Source organism: Armigeres subalbatus, chromosome 3, assembly GCF_024139115.2.
Source record: "Armigeres subalbatus isolate Guangzhou_Male chromosome 3, GZ_Asu_2, whole genome shotgun sequence".
In the NCBI taxonomy this organism is placed as follows: Eukaryota; Metazoa; Arthropoda; class Insecta; order Diptera; family Culicidae; genus Armigeres; species Armigeres subalbatus.
This window is the reverse complement of record NC_085141.1, coordinates 274,090,944-274,112,611: the sequence shown is the minus strand read 5'-3', so window position 1 is coordinate 274,112,611 and position 21,668 is coordinate 274,090,944. Positions and strand designations below refer to the sequence as shown.

The window sequence follows — 21,668 nt, the reverse complement described above, 5'->3', positions numbered from 1 at the left end:
GTCTGCTTTCTCCGCTTCCGTCTATAACGTTCCACGTTCTGCCGGGTACCTTGCTGCAGCGCGACCGCTCGCGCTGCGTCCTTCTCCTTCAGAATCTGTCTGCACTCTTCGTCGAACCAATCGTTCCGTCGACTTCGACCCATATACCCGACGTTGTTCTCCGCTGCGTCGTTAATGGCTGCTTTAACTGTACTCCAGCAGTCCTCAAGAGGGGCCCCATCGAGCTCACCTCTTCCGGCAACGCTGCCTCGAGATGCTGCGCGCGTATGCAGTGGTGACTTCAGGTTGCTTCAGTCGCTCTAGGTCGTACCGCGGCGGCCGTCAGTACCGAACATTGTTGATGACGGATAGTTTTGAGCGCAGTTTAACCATCACCAGATAGTGGTCAGAGTCGATGTTAGCGCCACGATATGTCTTGACGTCAATAATGTCGGAGAAGTGCCGTCCATCAATCAGAACGTGGTCGATTTGTGATTCTGTCTGCAGTGATGATCTCCAGGTGTACCGATACCGGAGGCTGTGTTGGAAGTAGGTGCTGCGAATGGCCATATTCTTGGAGGTGGCGAAATCAATTAGTCGTAGGCCGTTTTCGTTCGTCAGCCGGTAAGCGCTGAACTTTCCAATAGTCGGTCTAAACTCCTCCTCTTGGCCAACCTGAGCGTTCAAATCTCCAATGATGATTTTGACGTCGTGGCTTGGGCAGCTGTCGTACTCACGGTCCAGCTGCGCGTAGAATGCGTCCTTATCATCATCAGTGCTTCCGGAGTGTGGGCTATGGACGTTGATTATGCTGAAGTTGAAGTATGCGTGTGCTCCCGATGAAGTTGAGAGATTTGCAGTTCCACGAACCGAGTTTTAAATCGCTAGTCCCTTTTCGTCGCAGTGGTCTTCGCCGATGGTTCCGGTCCGTACTCTCTTGTTGATTGTTCGTTGCTTATGATGTTTAAAGGCTGGCTGGCAGGGCCTGACACCAAACCCCCTAAATTTCCGGAGGACCATTCCTCCTTATTTCCGGTGGACCATGGTGCACAGTTTCAGTCTAGAGTCCCTCGCTGGCACTCGGACGAAGATAAGCCGACACAAACATGGAGAACAGACGCTGTTGTGAGCCGATCCTGACATGGAGAACAGACGCTCAATAAGATTTGCACCTCCGGAGAGGAGCAAACCCCCCCTTCCCTGTCAGCATACGACCATAGTTCCCACCGGGGTTGGTTACCCGATCTTCCCTAAGGTTGCTCGTATCCCGGCCAGCACCGCGGGGAGGTAGGGATAGGAGTTGCTGGGTAAGAGGCTACGGACCGCGAGATGGGGTCTATTTTATTCCTTCAGGTACGCGAAGTACCAATGGTACGCTTTACCCAGCATTTGCCGTGCCAACCGCCATCGTTATTGGTCTTGAATTAAAGAAACTCCGAAGCATGTACAGTGAGAATAGCTTTCTAGTCCCGAGAAAACTATTCAATTGGTGAGCTGTGCATTATTTGTTGTTTCTCTCCAAACACGACTAGCAACTACGATGTGTACAGTCGATCAATGTAAACAGAGTATGGCAAGTACAATGGATACACTATGCCCAGGGAGTCGAGAATGTTTCCCACCCGAAAACATCCTAGACCGTCTCCGGACTGGCAATCCTACGCCTTTTCTCGCAAGACTACCGGAGACCCACAAGCTACCCCCTATATTATTATTTATTCAAACTGTGTGACCTCTGCAGTACACAAAAAAATGTTTCTATTCCGCTCGATCCATGGCTAAAAGATATTAGCCCCTTCATCCATCTTCTCTAGTTTGAGCTTCTTTAAAAAAAACATTTTACCACCTCATTAAGTAATCTTAGTGGTAATGTAATCACGATGTAATTACGATCCAACCACCTAAGACAATTGCGGATCAATCCCACTCATCCATATTCTCTTTTATCATGCACGTGCTTTCTGTTGTAGCCCACAGTATCGAAGTGTGTTTGTTTACCAGCCGCTAATTTCTACAACGTCTCAAATTGATAGCGTATGGCTATTGCGTCTAAAAGTGTAGTAGCGCTCGGCTTTGTCCCGCATTCCGGGATTCCGACGGGAATGTTCCAGGAATGGTATCCCATACAGGGATTCCAAATTCTCCCGGGATGTCGACAGGAATCCCAAGGAATTCCGACGGGAATGTTTAAGAAATTCCAACGGGAATATTTCAGTGATCCGACGGAAATGTTCCAGGGATTCCAATGAGAATCTTCTAGGGATCCTGCATCCTCCAGGAATTTCTGGGGGAATAGTACAGGAATTTAAACGGGAATGTTCCAGGGATTCCGACGGAAATATTCCAGATATTCTGTCGGAAATCCTCAAGGAATTCCAACGTGAATGTTCCAGGGGTTTCGTAGGCAATTTTCCAGGAATGTAGATGCAAATCGTCAGAGAGTCAATATTCGAGCAACGCCTAACAACATACCCTTTGTCATTAACAGAGTTTGTTACTGGCAAAGGCACCTCGCAACAAGTCTTTATCAGAACCCGATCACAATATGACAAGAATCATGTGCCTTGCATGCTCTAATATTTCAGAGAATACGATGCTATTTTTGTAATTAAAGTTAGATTCCCGAATATTTCCATAAAAGCTGAAACTACGATAGCATAGAACTGAAATTTTCTTTAGAGATAATGCAAAATGACTTGACTTGATGGGCTACAGCTCTTCGATGAACCTACGCCGAATGGAGTATCCTTCTCCACTGGACTCGATCCTGGGCCAATCGCTTCCATTCGCCCTGAACATTGAGCGCCCTCAGGTCCTCTTCAACTGCAAAAAGCCATCGTGTACGCGGCCTTCCACGAAGCCTGCGGCCTCTTCCGGGTTCTCTACTAAATATTATCTTCGCTTGACGTTCTTCCGGCATACGAATAACGTGACCAGCCCACCGTAGTCTGCCGTGTTGTATAAGCTTAATAATATCCAGCCCTTTATACACCTGGTACAGTTCGTGATTCATGCGACACCGCCAGATACCGTTCTCCTGTTTACCGCCGAGTATTGTCCGCAGCACCTTACGCTCAAACACTCCGAGAGCTCTCCGATCAGCCTCCTTTAACGTCCATGTCTCATGGCCGTATAAAGCCACCGGAAGAATCAGAGTAGTATACAGCGCGAGTTTTGTTTTCTTTTGCAGACTACGGGACTTAAGCTGGTTACGAAGTCCGTAATAAGCCCTATTAATGCAAAATAACGGAATGAAAAGTTAGCAAAGAAATTGTCTTCTTTTTTGTTGGTGACAAATTTTTCGGATCTTTGTCATTATTATCTCCGACAAAAACAAAGCTTTGTCGTTGGTTCTCTTTTGTCGCTTTTTTCGCATGCGCATCCAAGAATAATTGATTCCCTGCAAATCGTTGAAGCATTCCGTAGCAAATCTTCGAGGGACGCCGAATTAATCCTCTAGGGGTTCCGAAAATAATCCTCCAGCGATTTCGAAGTGAATCATCCAGGGATGTTTAAGCAAATAGTCGAATGATTATTTGTAAATCATCAAGGGACTCCGAACTAAATCTTCGAGAAATCCGAAGCAAACCGTCGATGTATTCCGAAGCGAATCGTTGAATGATTCCGAACTAATGCCAAAGCAAATCATTGAGGGAATCCGAATCCAGTGTGAACTATTTTGGATTCTGAAAGGAACTCTTTAGATTTTTCAATGAGAATTCTTATCGGATTTCGTCGAGAATTCCTCTTGGCTCGGATTCTGATGGGAATCTTTCTCAGAAATGAAAAACAAGCTTTGTCTTCCATTCATTTCATTATGCTATATGTTGAAAATTGTTATCGCTGATAATAAACTTTTCAAATCCTAGAGAATGGGCTAGTTCTTTTCTAGATAGAGCTAAGCCCCCCCCCCCCTTTATTAACGCCAATGACTTTAATTAATTAAGCTATTGGCTTTAAATGTGTCAGATATTAGTATTATTCATTAGTTATTTAGAGGTTTAGTGGAATGTCTTCACTTGTCATTAGATGAATTAAATGAAATAGTATTGGAGTTGTTTGTACATCATTCATTTAGGAGACATCTTAACTACTTGTTATTCATGTTACCGAAAACATTGTACGTTACATTTTAATCTTAATACTAAGCACTTATTTTTATTTTTTCTCTTTAAGGGTATTATCCTGTATTGATCGTAAACTTCATTTTGAACTAGAGACATATAACATTCTTTGGAGTTGGTTAAATTTTAGCTGACTTCGTGTTTTCTTATTGGGTATCATATTCCGTCAGATTATAAAGCTGAATGATTTTTTTTTTTCAAATTACATTCGTATCGTTACCGAGTGCAAAAAAGTGAGTATTATGAGTTTCACATTTGTTTTTATGCCACTTGTAGTGCAGGTTGATTCCGGTTCCTTTCAAGCAAAGTGGCCACCGCTCGCTATAGTATGCCCGATTCTAAGTATTGTGATAATTATGCTTTCTTTTCTATTTGGTATGTATGATGTGTTCCATTCGGTGTTGTTGTTTTTGGTTTAGGTTTCCGGTGGTTCTTATGGTTGGTATTTTCAGCACTGGAGTAATTTTAAAATGCAAACCTTACTTTAAAGTTTCAAAAAATAACGAAGTACAAGCAAAAATTGTATGCTGCTAAATTGGAGCTGGGAATTATTCCTTCAAACAAGTTTCCACTACTCAAGTTGCATGCAAGTGCACTAACACAATCATGTAACTATGCGCTAAATATTGGCAAATGTTTTATAAGCGTAGAAGCTGTGAATGCGTTTGTGTGGCAAGTCGCCCGGTCTCCCAGCTGATTCTGATTGAAGGTTAATGAAGTATAAACCTTTGCAACAATTACCTTTTCCTTAAATTATGTAACAAAGAATTTCCAGGAGTATTTAATTCAATCGAAATAATAACATCACATATCTCCCTTCGTCATAAAATTTAGTAAAAAAATTATGTGGCGTTATATACGATCGAACCGATATTTGCAGTAGGTACTTTTATAGTATTAGTTTGGCAGATCTAATGTTTAGATTGTCAACATTTTCACCTCAATGCGGTATATAGGACTTTATTATTTTAGAAAACCGCAAAAGGTATCTCTCAATTCTTATCTCTGCGTTTTGAAAAACTTATTTTTTTTTATTCAATAGCGCTTAATCTTCACATAATACCTTGCTATCATTGATATCATCGTACAGAATGGATTCGTACTGTGCTCAAGTACTAGTTTGATTCAGTCCTTTTTCGGAGCAGAAGAAAGTGTGCTCGATTACGTGCAATATTAGAGAATAATTACCAATATAGAAGTCATGAATCCCAGGATAGTAATTATTGGCGCTGGGGCTGCAGGGATAGCCTCTGCAACCAGATTGATCGAAAAAGGATATACGAATTTAACCATTTTGGAAGCAGAAAATCGTATCGGTGGGCGCATCCACACGATTCCATTCGGTTCCAATGTAGTAGACTTGGGTGCTCAATGGTACGTATCGAACTTGTATAACACCACCATACCTACGTGGTATTAATTCATGAATGTTATTACCAGGTGTCACGGAGAGGTGAGCAATGCATGCTATGAGCTGGGCTCAAAGTTGAATGTTTTTGGTTCAAACAATTTTAAATACGAAGACTTCGAACTGGTTAAGTCGAGCGGAGAGAAGGTTCCACAGGAGTACAGCCAAAAACTAATGAGTGCAATGTGGTCGATTTTAGAATCACATCGAAATGAGCTAAGCCGTTATCGTGGTTCATTAGGGTCATTCGTATTGGAGAAATTCCGAACAATTCTAAATACTTCGGATTACGTAGACATAAGCAATGAAACTGCTTTCCAGTTTTTAGAATTCTTCCACAAGTTTGAAAATTCTATAGAGGCTTCGGACTGTTGGTTCGATACATCAGGGGCTGGCTATCTACAGTACTGGGAGTGTGATGGAGATCACCTTTTGAACTGGAAAGATAGAGGATACAAAACAATTCTCGACATATTGATGGTAAGGCATGGATTGCTCTTGAACCTTTACTAGTTTTCCTTTAATTTTTCCAATTCAACAGAAACGATTCCCTTCGCCGAATTCCATCGATGCCATAAACATTGAAGATTATACTCAATTTAACAAAACTGTAGCAAATATATGCTGGAACTCCAATCCGGACAACATAGCTTCTGTTCGTTGTACTGACAATAGTGTCTACGACGCTGACCACGTTATTTGTACCGTATCATTGGGCGTTCTGAAGGAACGCTACCAAAGCCTTTTTACACCGGAGCTTCCTGCTATAAAGCAAAACGCTATTAAAGGGTTGTCAATAGGTACGGTTGATAAGCTGTATTTGGAGTTTGACAAACCGTTCTGGTCTGATGGGTGGCAAGGACTGAGCCTTCTCTGGAATCAAAACGATCTGGAGGAAATTCGCGCATCTGAGAATAGTTGGATGGAGGATGTTTTCGGATTCTATACAGTAGACTTTCAGCCTAACATTCTTTGCGGTTGGATATCCGGAGTGAATGCCAGGCGTATGGAGAGAACGAGTGACGAGGAAGTGCGAAAAGGATGCGTATTTTTATTGAGGAAGTTCATGAAACACATTGACATCCCGGAGCCGGTGACATTCAGAAGGACACAGTGGTACTCAAACCCAAATTTCAGAGGATCCTACAGTTTCCGCTCCGTGACAACGGATTTGCTAAATACTTCCGCTGAACACTTGGCTCTTCCATTATCTAACGCAATAGGGATTCCCGTGGTGCAGTTTGCTGGGGAAGCTACCCATGACCATTATTACTCGACCGTACATGGCGCCATCGAAACCGGATGGCGTGAGGCTAACAGGCTTATTGGGTTGTATCAAAGGTATGTATGTTACTTGTTTGTTATATTTTACAATTGAGTGTCCATGTTACTTGTTTAATTCTCATTCGTTTAGAAATTTTTGTATCATTTATTTTAAAGTACTGCTCTGAACATCGCTTAAGGATAAAACCTTCAGCATTCCGAAACGGTTATTACAATAAGCGGCACAGTCCTCCCCTATCGTTTTCGATGGCAAAGCACGTGTGATTTCAACAATTTCTCTTGAATCCCGCTATTCAAATCAGCTGTTAACAGTCTCCTAACAGTCATTTGTCATCGTTCATCTCATGAAAGCATTAAGATAGAATCGTGTAAGAACTGCGTTTTTGGCAGCCTGCATTTTTCTGGCGCTTGCTTTATTGGCGAGTACGGGCGGATCAAAGGCAACAAAAAAGGTATGGCATTATTTTGTTCGCAAACAAAAAAACACGGTCGTGAGTGCTTTCTTCGAACAACAGATAACATCCGTAAGAAACATGTTCAGATGTTGTTTTATGCCATTCTGCAAATTAACCGAATGACTCGCGAAGCTTTCAAAACATTTTTCGGGGTTCCTACTATTCGTTTTGAGGGATATACTCTCGGATTCCCACAACTGACTGCTCGGAAACGACGTGTACATCGTTCCAACCGCGTAAAAAAACCTGGGTGTAATCCAGTCAAAATAAAAATGTTTCTTCATTTGCACATTAACATGTCATATGAATTGATTTCAGTTTCGACTAGTATTCTGGATTCTCAGAGATTTCCATAACCGGCTACGAAAGGCCAGTTCAATACAAAATTAAAGTATCGCATTCGAACAGTTATTTGAAAAGCTTGATGTTTGATACGAATTAGGTCCATTTTTGTCACTTTCAGACTCTCACATTCATTGGTTTGAAATGATTTAACATGACTCAGTGGATTTCTTCAAGGACTACATCGATACCCAACCGCTTGACCGAATTCCGGAAGATCTTTTCGCTCTAATGGTTAATACTTGGACGTAGTGGTCTGAATTTTATGTAGATTTAAGATGAATATGCTTACATTTTTTTTAAGAAGACTATATGGTCCAGAAGAAGAATATTATGATTCAAAATGAACAAGCGTTAGTTTCATTATGAACCAGAACCTTGTACAGATGTCACGATAAAAATCCAAAGCGAAGGCGTTTCATATTTGATGAGCAGTTATAATTTAAATCGGAACATTTTTACCACTACTTATGAGAGGTAAAAGCTCAAAAGCGTATTTGAAATGATGATGCTCTACTAACGGTTTTGCTAAATAAAGGCATCTGCATCTTTCTTGATTAAATCAAGAAATTTTCTTTATCGGCATATTTTTCTTAACCCTCCTGCTTCCGATAGATCCTTCGACCACAGCAGAGTTGAATTTTATTCTCCCAACTATGTCCAGAAGTGTCTCCAACTACCGAACCAACAACTCCAGAGTTGTTTAATCAAGTACAAGACACAGAAGACGGCCTTGCAATGGAGGTTGAAATACGTATGTGTAAAGAATACAACGTAGTGGAAATACATGAAATAGTACTAAACTCGTATCATGACAGGTGAAGATATTCCAACAAAAGGACTTAATAATTTTCCAGAGTTAGACTTCCTTGGACAGATAAGGTCTTGTGATGATTTCTGTGTCCAACTAATCTATACATCCAAATCGAGCTGGGTGTCGTCAATGCAACTATTTTCCAAACCACTGACCTCCCAGTTTCTGACTCCTACTTCTGAACAGGATCCGGCAGACGCGCCGTAGAAGGCTTGTTGGAAGCCCCTGATTATCCCAATCAAGTCCCGCTCTCTGCTGCATTCGATCATCATAGTCGTCTGGTTCCAGAGATTGGTGCTTGCACAGGCAAGTGTTCTTCCGATTACAGTTTTACTCTGCGTGACGATTTTTCCCCTACCCAGGACGTTCAAAAAACGATATCGTATAGATCTAATACTAGGCAACAAGCTTCCATTGGATCTCCAGGACGCCCTATGAAAACATTTTGGAAGTATATACAGGTTGCTCTAGTTCAGTCGCGCCTGTTGCAGGCAGCGTTCTTTGAAGTCGTCCTGGCCCTGAACTTAGATGTACAACGGGTATCTCCCAACCTGCTGTTGCAGGCAAGTACTCTTCTATCCCTGAACCTTCACCGCCGGATGCCGTTCAAACTTCCAAAGCTCCGATAGCGGATTCCAACCTCGTTTTCGATGATGAAATGTTGTTATATTATCGGAACGGCGCGCCGGCGGGATGAACTATGATGTCGCGAAATATCTTCTTGACACGTCCGATGATTCCTACGATGTGATTGTGTTGGCTGAAACCTTGCTCGATTCTCGAACCCTATCTAGCCAGGTCTTTGGGTCTGAATACGAAGTTTTTTGCTGCGACCGTGGCCCTAGGAACAGCCGCAACTCTACTGAAGGAGGCGTTCTAATCGCAGTGAAGAAAAGGCAAAAGATATTGACAACGACTTGTATGGATGTGTTGAGCAAGTATGGGTGTTCCTGCGTGGACTATACATACCTCCTGATCGTGTTCGCGATGATACACTTATTGAAGCCCACACACAATCAGTGATCGAAATGACGAATGCTTCGAACAAAATCATCATTATCGGTAATTTCAATTTATCAGGAATTTTGTGGAGTTCCTCCTGCAACGGGTTTCTTCACATAGATTTGGAACATTCTTCATTACATAGTCACGCTGCCAAACTACTTGTTTACTACAGCACAGTTACGTTACGTCAAAACAATCACGTCATCAACGAAAATAATCGCAGCCTGGATCTGTGTTTTGTTAGCGCTCAGGACTCTGCTCCACTCATTTTGCATGCTCCATCACCGCTAGTTAAAGTAGTTAACCATCATCCTTCGTTGATACTCAAGCTGAAAAACATCTTGTTGAATCAATCAAGCCCGTTATCTACAATTTCCATAACGCCGATCATCATAGCATTGTTAAGTTCTTTGCTACATGGGACTGGGTTGACGCGTTGCAGACGATGCGGCATTGACTTTATCGCATATTATAGGAAACGCGATTGGAAGGCACGTGCCTAAAATATTCGTCGCTCCTCATAGTTGTCCTTCCCGAGTAGACGAAAGTAGCTCAATAATATCAAATTTTGATAAGATAGCAAAATGAGATATGGACATGATTGATATAAGAGATAAAAGATCAGACGACAATATCAATATTTTGCACTGAAGTATCATGAGGATATCAAGATATTTTATTTGTAATAAGTGATCGATATCAAGTGCCATTAGTTTGTTCTTATCCAATGCATATCTGATATTTAAATGATATTTCGGTGCAAATTTTTGATATTTTTGCCTGTTCTTTCATCTCTTATATCAATCAAGTCCATATCATGTTTTGTTATTCTGTTCATGGCTTCTGCCCGTTGGCAGACCCGTCAGCTTCGTAGAATGAAAACTGCCAAAAGAGTTGCTCTCAAGCGCTATTCCAAACACGGATCTTTCTCGTTGCGAGAGCACTACAAAAAATTTAACTCTGCTTATAAGATTGCTAGCCGCCCCTGTTTTTCGCAATATCAGCAAAATATACAGCGAAACTTAGGGGCCAGACCTAAAACGTTCCGGAAGTACGTGAATGAACAAAGGAAACAAGCTGGGCTTCCTACAACAATGACTCTGGACGAGGAAGTGGCCTCAACGCCCCAATTATCGTAACAAAGTCATCTCTGATGTCATAACCGCGGAGGCTGCCAACAACGTTCCTTCAGCCGGGGATCACTTGGGCCACGTTTTTCGTAGATGCTGCTATGATCCGAAGAGCTGACTCACATTCAACTGGTTTTCACCAAATCGCTCTCTAGTGGACTTTTTTCGTCCGCGTAGAAAAGCGCTACAATGTTTCCCGTGTACAAGAAGGCCGATCGAAAAGATGTTAACAATTTTCGAGGCATCTCACCCTTGTGCGTTGTATCCAAATTATTCGAGATAGTGATAACAGAACCATTCATATCTCACTGTAAGCAACATCTGAGTGCCGATTAACATGGGTTTATCTCAGGCAGATCGACGACTACTAATCTCTTGTGCCTAACTTCGAGCATTTCCGACAGCTTTGTGCAGAAATCACAAACGGACGTTGTTTATATGGAGCTATCTGCAGTTTTCGATGAAATAAACCACGCTATTACGGTTGCGAAATTGGAAAGACTTGGCATTGCTGGTTATCGTTTGCGCTGGTTCCAAGTGTGGACTGCATAAAGGATCTTGGCGTTATTCTTGGCGGATACGCAGCTAACGTTCAACGATCATGTCTATTATGTGATTGAGAAGGCCTCTAGAATATTGGGAACCATCTTTCGCATCGCCAAGGGCTTCACCGATGTGTATTGCTTGATGTCGCTGTACTGTTTGCTGGTTCTACGCTGGTATATTGTTCCGCTGTCTGGCATCCTAGTTACCAGAACGGATTGGCAAGAATTGGATCCATCCGTTCAACGCCACTTCATTCGTATCGCTCTTCCGTTGCTTCCATGGCGAGACCCATTCCGGTTACCCAGTTACAGCTGCCGTTGTCAATTGATTAATCTCGAAAGTCCACAACTGCGGAGGCACATTGCACGGGCAATGGTTGTTGCTGATACGCTCCAACGTACCTAGGGTACTGAGAAATAATGGAATGCTGAGAATATATTTTCGTAGTGTGTGCGTGTGCCCGCCACGGAGGTCTGACCTGAAGAGACCGAGTCATGGCTTGAACTATTGTCGGAATGACCAATAGACGCTCCACGCAAACTTTCTTGTTTAGGTTTGCTATTCGCTTTGATAGCCACCTTTTGTTTGTCGCTTCGATGAAAATCAGATTCTGTCGTTGAGCTGGATGCTGATGCTTTATCCTCGTCATCGTCGTTGTTGGTATTGTCTGCTTTAACAAGCGCGCCTTTGCTCGTTGTTGGGAGTCCATCACTCGAATCAGAGGAAGATAGTGCTGTACGATTGCTTTCAACCGGGGGGAATCTGCGTCAGAGAATGGTTTTTCGCTTGATGGTGAGGGGGCTGTTTGTAGTGTTGCAGTTTCGATCCTATTTGTTTATTTATTATCAGACTAAGGCCAGAGTGGCCTGTGCTGCACATAAAAGTCTTCTCCATTCAGCTCGGTCCATGGCTGCACTTCGACAACCACGCAATCTGCGGAGGGTCTGCAAATCGTCCTCCACCTGATCGATCCACCTTGCCCGCTGTGGACCCCGCCTTCTTGTTCCCGTCGGATCGTTGTCGAGAACCATTTTCACCGGATTACTGTTCGACATTCTGGCTACGTGCCCGGCCCACCGCAGTCTTCGGATTTTCGCGGTGTAAACGATGAATGGTTCTCCCAACAGCTGATGCAACTCGTGGTTCATTCGCCTCCTCCACGTCCGCCATCTGCACCCCGCCATAGATGGTACGCAACACTTTCCTTTCAAAAACTCCCAGCGCGCGTTGGTCTTCCAAGAGCTTCGTCCAGGTCTCGTGTTCGTAGAGAACTACCGGTCCATCTACAAGTTTTCGGCTGATACGGATGAGTTACCAAGCATACGTATGTCCCGAATGTGATGAAGGACGGTATAGGCTGTTTGAGCCTTATTTGCAGCACTCGTACACCATTTGGAACGCCGGGGAAGTAGTGCTTCCAACGTTCACTGCCTCACTATCCACATACACGGGAATCTTGAAACGCTTCTCATTACAAATGAAAACTCGCATTATGTTATGCACTTTTTCGTAGCGCTGCGCAGTACCATTGCCCACCATTTCAATAAATACACAATTGCGTGTATTGTGGAGTGTAATACTTTTAACGTCTGCGAGATTCAAATTTATTTCGCTCTCCAGAAATGTATGCACTATGCCAACGTCAGGCCGCACTGGATGAACACTAAAGTTTACCACCAATGTATTTTCCCGAATACTCATTTTCTGCGATATGAAGAACGGTAGCAAAATAACTATACGTCTTATTAGTACGAGCGAGAGCGACGGCTAACAACTGACACCATGAGCATTATGTACCAAGATTATGCTGTGTAACATTATTGTTCTTATGGTTGAATCGTCGAATAATATACAATTAATTGTGGAATTAAAAAGCCATTCTTACTATGTTTTGTCTATATTTATGGTGTATCATTCTCAATTTAAAACCAATAACAGTGTCACGTTGAATTAAAACCAATATCATCCACAACTAATACAGGATGAGGAGTGGAAAATTAATTTGAAACTCATTTCAACAAGAGACAGATGATCTTCTGTATCTCCATGCTCGACATTGTAAAGGAAATTTGTTGGGAAGGTAATGTAAAGGAAGTCGCGATGGGTAGCGGCAAAATAGTAAATTGTACGACACTGATATAAAGATATTGCTTTTTGCATTGGAACTTTTCGTTTCGTCATGAAATCATTGACGCTTGTCTTCAGCGACTGCTTCTGCGATAGAGTATTTACACATTTTATTCACTCATACATCTATATTACTGTCAAAATGTGCATTTGACAATTAAATTTTCAGCTAAAAGCTCTATTTTTTGACACCGGTGCACTCACACAACCAATCGACATCAGTTGTCAAAAAATCAGGAGTACCAACTTGACGACTATCTCCTTGTCGCCGAGTCTGGCGCTGAGTGCTCGGCGCGGAAACCCAAAGGTGGGAATAAAATTTTGGGGCTTATGCGCAATACTACAACTAACACATAATTTCACTCAAACGTGCACTCACACACTCCACACAATAGTCGCCGTGTTTCTGCACATTATGGAGGATCGCGCTTGTTCACATCTTTTCTCTCTACCCAACTATGTGTATCGAAATTGAACAACAGTCGATCGCGTTTAAATCACAAACATGTGCTTCTGCCTGTCGTATTGAGGCGGGCTTGCTTCTGCTACGACAATAGAGGCTTGTTTGCAGCCGTTTGATCATTTATTCATCCACTTAGAATTCATTTGTTGATCAAAATCATTATCATATCAGGGGGGAAGGGGAATTTAATTTCTTTTTGCTCTTTTTTCGTTTCAGAGAGCGAGCAAAGGCGCTTAAACCTAGGCTATTAGCCAGGGCAAGGCTAATACCTTCGCCCCATCCAAGGAAAATCAAATCATCGGCAAGGATAATGGAGTGACATAAATTTCTTAGCAAAGTCACTCCCAACGTATTTCCACAAATTTTCTATCATTTGCTTATAATGATACTCCTAAACCACATACCCTACCCACCATCCAATTCCTTGACATCTATGAGGGCGTCGGTGAGTCGCTGGCCTCTCGTTAAGTAGATGTCAAATCATCATTTCCTTCCCTTTCCTAGTAACGGAGAAGATGGGCGTGGCCGGCAATGATAGCTTTCATGTTTTATCATTTTGGACCCCCAATTGGATTTCCATTGAATCCCAAATGGAAATCCATAAGCAATTGGGGTAAGAAAGGTAAAGAATATACATGACAACTATCAGTATGCAATCTACGAAATACTCCGTTACAACGCAACGCAACGCAACGCAATTATGGAGGATCGTGCTTCTTTTGACAGCCCGGGCAGAAGCCATGAATAGCATAACAAATCATGATATGGACTTGATTGATATGGACTAAACCACGATGACGTCACGAGTCGATTTTCAGTAAGAAGAAAACCTCATCTGAGGGCAAAGTTTACAAAAAATGAACATCAACGTGAACATCCAGTGAACTAAAAGCTCCGAATTCACTCAAATGTTCATCGGCCCGCAGCGGATGTCATTTTTTCGAGCGAAAAGAAGAAGAATCATGAAAAAAGAAGACGCTCGTGGTTAAGTCCATAAGAGATAAAAAAAACAGGCAACAATATCAAACATTTGCACCGAAATATTGTTTAAATATCAAAATATGCTATGGTTAAGAACAAGCCAATAGCACTTGATATTGATCACTTCTTACAAATAACATAACTTGATTTCATCATGATATTAAAGTGTAAAATTGTGATATTGTCACCTGATCTTTAATCTCTTATATCAATCATGTCCATATCTCATTTTGCTATCTTATCAAGATTTAATTATTGATTATTGAGCTATTTTCGTCTCCTCGGGAGAAGCGACACGTGTTGCAAGTGCATGATCTAACGAGCACTAATTATTTAGCTTTAAAAATCATAGAATGCCCTGTGACTGCTGCATGCCAACCGTAAATTAATTAAAGAACTGCCCATGAAATAAAGAAGGAGAAATCTCTGGGAAATGTTATAAGCTAAATTTTGCTTTGGAAGCATGTTTCCAAACTTGTTGTATATTTTGTCTCTTTCATGTGTTCAGTATTACAGATTTTTAATATTTTTGCACTCGACCTTTTGTCCCTTCGACCTTTTGTAGTTTTCGCAGAGCGTATAGTAGAAATCGGCGCTGCACAGATTCAATTCGGTCTGATCCTTTGAGATAGTTTGAGTACATTGCTGGAAGCTCAAAATAGTGACTTTAGTGACCAATACTGGAAAAAAGAGGCCAAAATGGTTCCTTTAAGTTGCAGAAACAGTTACCAAATAGTGACTTTTCTATGAAACCAATAACTATGCAGTTAGTTACCATGTCGCAACACAAAATTATGTTTATAATTCAAACAACTTATTAACTTATTATTAATGTTTTTCGCACTCGAAACTATTTGTATCATTTGTAAATTAACAATTAAGCAGCTAGCATTGTGTGGTAAATAATAAATTTGATTGAAGTTTTTGAGATGTTAAACTTGACGTGAGATTGATGACGAGGACTTTCTTTCTTTGGATCTTCAGGTGCAGAGAAGCAGGGGTTTATTCAACTGTTTTGGACTAGTTTAGTACTTTCCATTTAATTCCGCCACGTTTTGTTAACTTTCCAGATACGTATTTCGACCTCGACTGTCCGGCCATCTTCAGTGCCTCATACTTGACTCGACTTACGAGTACGTAACACTGACTGCAGAGTGCCTCACAGAGTACACATAACGCCTTATGGTTCTGAGAAGCTCCTATTACTTGAAACTGAAAGTGAAAAAGATGTTTCGTGTCCTTACACTCCACCCTTTTTTAGGAGTACGTAGATCTGCTCATTTCGCCACTTTGCTTCGTTTGAAGTTTCACAAACCATATTCAACCGAATTCTCGTTTCTCTTATTTTTTTATTCCTTTATTTATTTGATAGGCACTCTGTGTTACTTAACCGCTACTGTGCCAAGATCTACTGTGGTATTCTGCAGCCAGAATCCACACAGAATCTATTTTTAGATTTTTCCATAATTCATTGTTGTTGTCGTTGTCGGTCCATCTTGTCGTGAGTCCATTGTGTTCGTTTTGTCCATGTCGTGGTGTATCCAATGATCGTTGCATTGTCCGGTTGTCATTTATCCGGGTAACGTTGGAGGAATGCCTCCGAGAAGAACAAGTTGTCAGTTGTCATCAGGCAGCCGTGACGGTGAGACGTGCACCCCAATACGCCACCGCATTGGCTGTGCATCCGGCGACTGACGAGGGGGTTTTGGTGGAGGGGCTGGGAATCGAACCCATGACCATTCGCCTGAAAGGCGAACGTGTAGCCAACTACGCCACGGGACCCCCTTATAAGCCAACCGAATTTTGTGGGGGAAAATACATTTCTAATCCAAAATTCGTCTTCTCATCGAAACAATTGCCAAAGTCAACATACTGTTTGCCCACATACATTAATGCTGTCCAATGAGCAGCTTGAAGTAGCTCGAAGCATCCCTCTCATGCCCATTTGTAGACAAAAAAGAACGAGCAGGACGGGAACAACTTCGAGCTGCTCATTGGACAGCACTATTATAACAACGCTTTCAACCCTTCCGTTATTGTTGATCCAGTTGAAAACTGAACTGGGCTCTCGCGACAATAGCATTTTCTCCCATTTTCGGATGTCGCAACTGCATCACCAATGGTGCACATGATTGCACACTAGGGTGCCAATGAATATGACTTTTTCGAATTTAAAAAACGACATTGCACACAAGTTTTATTACCCCAAAATATGACCCCATGCAAAATTTGAGCTCAATCGGATTTTTAAAGGATGATTTAAAGATGCCTAAAATTCATCCAAGTTTTGAAATTTTTACTAATGAAATTTTCCCAAGAGAGGACCAAAGAAAAAGTCGAAAATCTAATTTTTGTTTTTCATACCCAGGGTAGTCGAGACAATTTCCAATCCGAAAATTGCCTAGACCGGCACCGGGAATCGAACCCAGCCACCCTCAGCATGGTCTTGCTTTGTAGCCGCGCGTCTTACCGCACGGCTAAGGAGGGCCCCCCTTCCTCATACGCCTGTCACTGGCGAACAAAGCTCGTGTACTCTGCATCGAAGCTTAGAACCGGTGTTAGGGCACAATCGTTAATGTGAACATTTTTATATTCGGTTAGTTACTGCAAATAAATTATTTTTCGAGTCCCTATTAGCAGGCAGGTATCTCAAGCATACCACATCGTTATATTGCTGCATGATTGAGTGTTTAATTTTGATAAAATATCGAAAACAAAAGTGTGCATAAAATTGCCTCGCCATAACAAAAAGGTGGTAGAGAATTAACACTGTGGTTTACAGTTTAGAACCAAATCCAGATGTCGCACATGTTGGGGTAGGGATTCAGTGCTCCACCTTCTCTCCCTGGGCCCCGCAACTTAAAATATCCCCCTATGCAAAATTTGATCTAAATCAGACATCAGGGTGTAGGGGTGTAGGGGTGCTCAAAATTAAACAAAACTTTTTTTCTAACAAGGGGGAAATTTTTGTTTTATTTTTTTATGCCAAACGACTCAAAATGCATGAAACTTTGAGAATGAATATTTTGGAAAAAATCGACTGTTTTGGGACTTTAAAAAATGTATTTGAAAATGAAAATTGTGAGCAATGTCATTTTTTGAAATTCGATGACAATTTCTTTCCCATACATTCCATTGGCACCCTATAATGCACACGACTATGGCATAGATGCGCACTACTCGAGATGCAGCTGCGACATCTGGAAATGTGAGGAAATGCGATTGTCGCGAGACCTCAGTTTGGTTTCCAACTGGATCTACAATACCAACGCGGCCAAAAGCTAACACCAATTTTAAATCCGGAATAACTTCAGAACCAGGTGGAAAATCCTGGAAATCCATAAAGCTCCTGAAAAATAAATAAATTCCACTTCTTTTAGCGAAAGTAAAAAAAAAATTAAAAAACAAAAGGGTTACAGCCAAATAGATGTTTACTTTTGTTTTTTTAAACGGGGGTTGATAACTGCCAGGGTTAATAGTTATCGTATACACGTACAATCTACTGATGACTTTATTTAAAGCGATTTTCAGAGCAATTAGAATAAAAAAAATACTCTACTGCACATTGTGAAAATGTTCAAAGTCGAAATTCTGTTCCATTCATTGTTTTGTTTTTCTTACAATTTTGTATTTTATCTATTTTCTTTCATTCATACAGGAAAGCACATCTCTAAGACCACGCGTGTTCTTAGTTGCTCATATCCTAATTTTCGTTGCGATTATAAACTTATCTACTTATAAACTACATCTTACCTAAACACCAAAGCCCCAGATTCCATTCCTGCTTCTACTGAAGATGTTATATTTTTAATACTAAATTGTAAGTTCGATTTTGTGCCAATAAACCAACCAAGTAAGCCATTTTGTACTGAAATGCAATGCTCTTGAGGGACCGAGTATTAATTTGCGAATACAGTAAAAGAATTCCCTTTAAAAAATGCCGTAGACGACTATATTAGAAACATATTTTGAATAATGGAAGAATTTGTTTTTCCCGTCGGCAGCCCGTTGCAGTGCCAGGTGGACTCCGATGTGAACGTACTGATACTAGGTGCTGGAATAGCCGGATTGGGTGCTGCAAAGAGATTGATTGATACCGAGAAGAACTTCCTTCTATTAGAAGCGCAATCCGAGGCAGGCGGAAGGATCAAAACGATTGAGATGCATCATTTTGGTGGACTGGACGAAGAATATAAACAATTGGTTGATTCCGGAGCACAGTGGTTGCATGGGAAGCAGAACGAACTGTACAAAATAGCGGAGAGTTACGATTTACTACACGAAGAATTATCCGAGGAAGGATTAGGAGAATACATAAGAAATGATGGCCTTAAGATAGACAGTTTCTTAGTGAAGAAGGTTGATTTCCTTATTGGGCAAATTCTGGAAGATTGCGAGAAGTTCGCCCAAAAAGAAAATGATAGTTTCCCGTCTTCGGTAGAGGTCTTCCTTAGGGAGGAATTCAAAAAAAGATTAGATCCAAATTTAACAACTGATGAAATAAAATTAGCTAATCAACTTCTAGAATGGCACATGCGGTTTCAAGTGATAGATAACTCTTGTCTTACCATGTCAGATGTATCCGCCAAATTGTGGGGTAGTTATTCTTTTAACGGAGAGAGCTGCCAGGCTCACATAAACATGAAGTATGGATTTCAAGCTCTAGTCAATTGTTTGGTCGATGAAGTCGGATCGAATAGAATACTGTACAAAAAGGAAGTCACCGAAATTCGGTGGAAAGACGTAGACTCACGCGTGCTTGTGAGATGCTCAGATGGCACTTGTTACAGTTGCCAACATCTAGTAGTGACATTTTCGTTAGGAGTATTGAAGGCCACACCGAATCTACTTTTCCAACCCGCTCTTCCCAAATCGTTTCGGAGATCAATTCGCAACATAGGTTTCGGCACGATCAATAAAATATTCTTACAATTTGAGAGCGCGTGGTGGGATGATGCAGAAGGATTCCAACTGATCTGGGAAGACAATCTTGAGAAAGGAGCCCACTGGACGAGGTTTCTTTCCGGTTTTGATATTGTCAGTCCTGGACCGGCGAACACTCTGCTCGGATGGATCGGTAGTTATGGTGCCTTGGAAATGGAAAGGCTCTCTGATGCCCAAATTGTTAACGATTGTGTTTTCCTACTGGAAAAATTTACACGAAAAAAAGTACCTCAACCGGTTCGATATTATTGGTGAGCAATTGTGTGCAAATACAAAATTTCATACTGTAATTTTAAACATTTTTTTAAATCTTTTTCAGTACCCGTTGGAATTCCAATCCCTTCATTCGAGGTTCATACAGTTACACTTCCGTGAACTGTGACTACGAACCAACATTCCTGAAAGTATTACAGGAACCAATTGTGTGCAATCAATACGACCGTTTGACGGGTGAGATAGAGCGAAATCCAGAACAAGACATGCTCCAGACACAAAAACCATCAGCATCATCATCGGCAACCATACGCTTTGCTGGTGAAGCATGTCACGAAAAATATTTTTCTACTGCTCACGGTGCTTTTCTGTCCGGTATGGAGCAAGCCGGAAAACTTGTTTGAATTCTCATTTCATATATGCTTTAAATTGTGAATTGTGCGAATTTTGTGGATGTCAAATAAAATCGAGCATGCTTGTTGGCAAGGCATAGTACGTTTTCTAAATATCCGAAAGGCCTTGGTGTTCAGGGCGGCTAATTTTGAAATTGAAAATATCATAACCCTGTTTGCTTTTAACGGATCAATGCATAACATTTTGAGACAAGGTTCAGTTTTGATTTTAGTTCCTACTCTGCCGTTATACGCATAACTGTCCCATGTATATAAGGAATCCCCAGGGCTGGTAGCGACCGAAGCCACTCAAAATAGTGACTTTAGTGACTAAAGCTGACGAAAAAAGGGACCAAATAGTGACTTTCAGTTGCAGAAAAAGTGACCAAATAGTGACTTCCAATTTCAATTGCTAGTTCGACGAGACGAAATCAAGCGTTTTTGAGTCGAAGAAGAATTTTTTTTTTGTAATTTGTGGCGGAAAACATTTTTCACTCACTCACTCTTTTCTCTTAGAACGAACTCAGAAGAGAAACGAAGATCGTACTCGCTAACTTTTATCTACTCAGTGACTAAGTAAAATTATTGCTCTCTCTTTTAACCCCATGGAAATTTCACTCAATATCAGTAAAAAGCAGGAAAACTCAAAACTATGAGTAGTCTGCAACAAATCAAATTTTTACGCCACTGGAAGTGAGCGAAATATGGTTATCAATCTTAACACCTGATTTTCTTTCCTGAAAATTATTTCTCGGCAATAATCTGCGTGACTAAGCATTCTCTTCTCGTGAGAATGAGTGAAAATTACGATCATTGGATTGGCTGAACACCTACTTAGGAATGCAGAGAACTCTACGATTTGTCATAGGTGCCACGGATGTTTTTGAAATTTTTAGTGACACAGGAACAACAGTAGGATCGTTTTGGTAGAAAACAATACAAAAATTTCGAAGATTCATGTACAACGAGCCTGGGATTGAACGCTCGACCTCCTGCTTGTAATGAGGACCATGCTCTCTGAACTTTTAATTTTTTTTTCTGCAAAATATGCAGATTTTCCAACTTGCTGTGCGTATTCATGAACGATTTTTGCTATGGAATTCGACAGCGCATGCAATCTTCAAAATTGGGGAGACTTGATCGCCTTTCTATGATATCTACTCAATAAATATTTGTTTAGAGCAAACCCTTCATTACATATCTGTCAAAATCTACAAAAAATAGCCGCTTGAGAACAAATTATATTTTTTAGACAAATTTTTATATGGATGCCTAATGAGGGATAAAGTCTCCTCAAATTGAAGCAACAACTCAAAATCCAAATATCCTGAAATTGTGGTGGAATGATGGCATTTTTATCAGTGAAGATCATTTAGCATATTTATGGATTTGTGCTGTGAAAAAATGATATCATTTGATCATTATTGGGAGAAGTTGTTCTAATTTTGCGTGGCCACTAAA

General features: G+C 41.2%; 1 protein-coding gene across 2 annotated transcripts; it reads left to right on the top strand.

Moving 5' to 3' along the window:
• Window positions 1-5,007: 5,007 nt before the first annotated feature.
• On the top strand, window positions 5,008-20,301 carry LOC134224434 (spermine oxidase-like). Of its 2 annotated transcripts, none has more exons than XM_062703778.1 (6): window positions 5,008-5,088; window positions 5,194-5,477; window positions 5,544-5,991; window positions 6,053-6,852; window positions 18,663-19,853; window positions 19,922-20,301. In XM_062703778.1, exons 2-6 carry the CDS (start codon window positions 5,305-5,307, stop codon window positions 20,217-20,219), a joined length of 2,910 nt encoding a protein of 969 aa, XP_062559762.1. In that variant the 5' UTR covers window positions 5,008-5,088; window positions 5,194-5,304; the 3' UTR covers window positions 20,220-20,301. The 2 variants fall into 2 exon arrangements, with proteins under 2 accessions (XP_062559762.1, XP_062559761.1); XM_062703777.1 differs by having other exon boundaries at window positions 5,029-5,088; window positions 5,146-5,477.
• The last annotated feature ends 1,367 nt before the right edge of the window (window positions 20,302-21,668 follow it).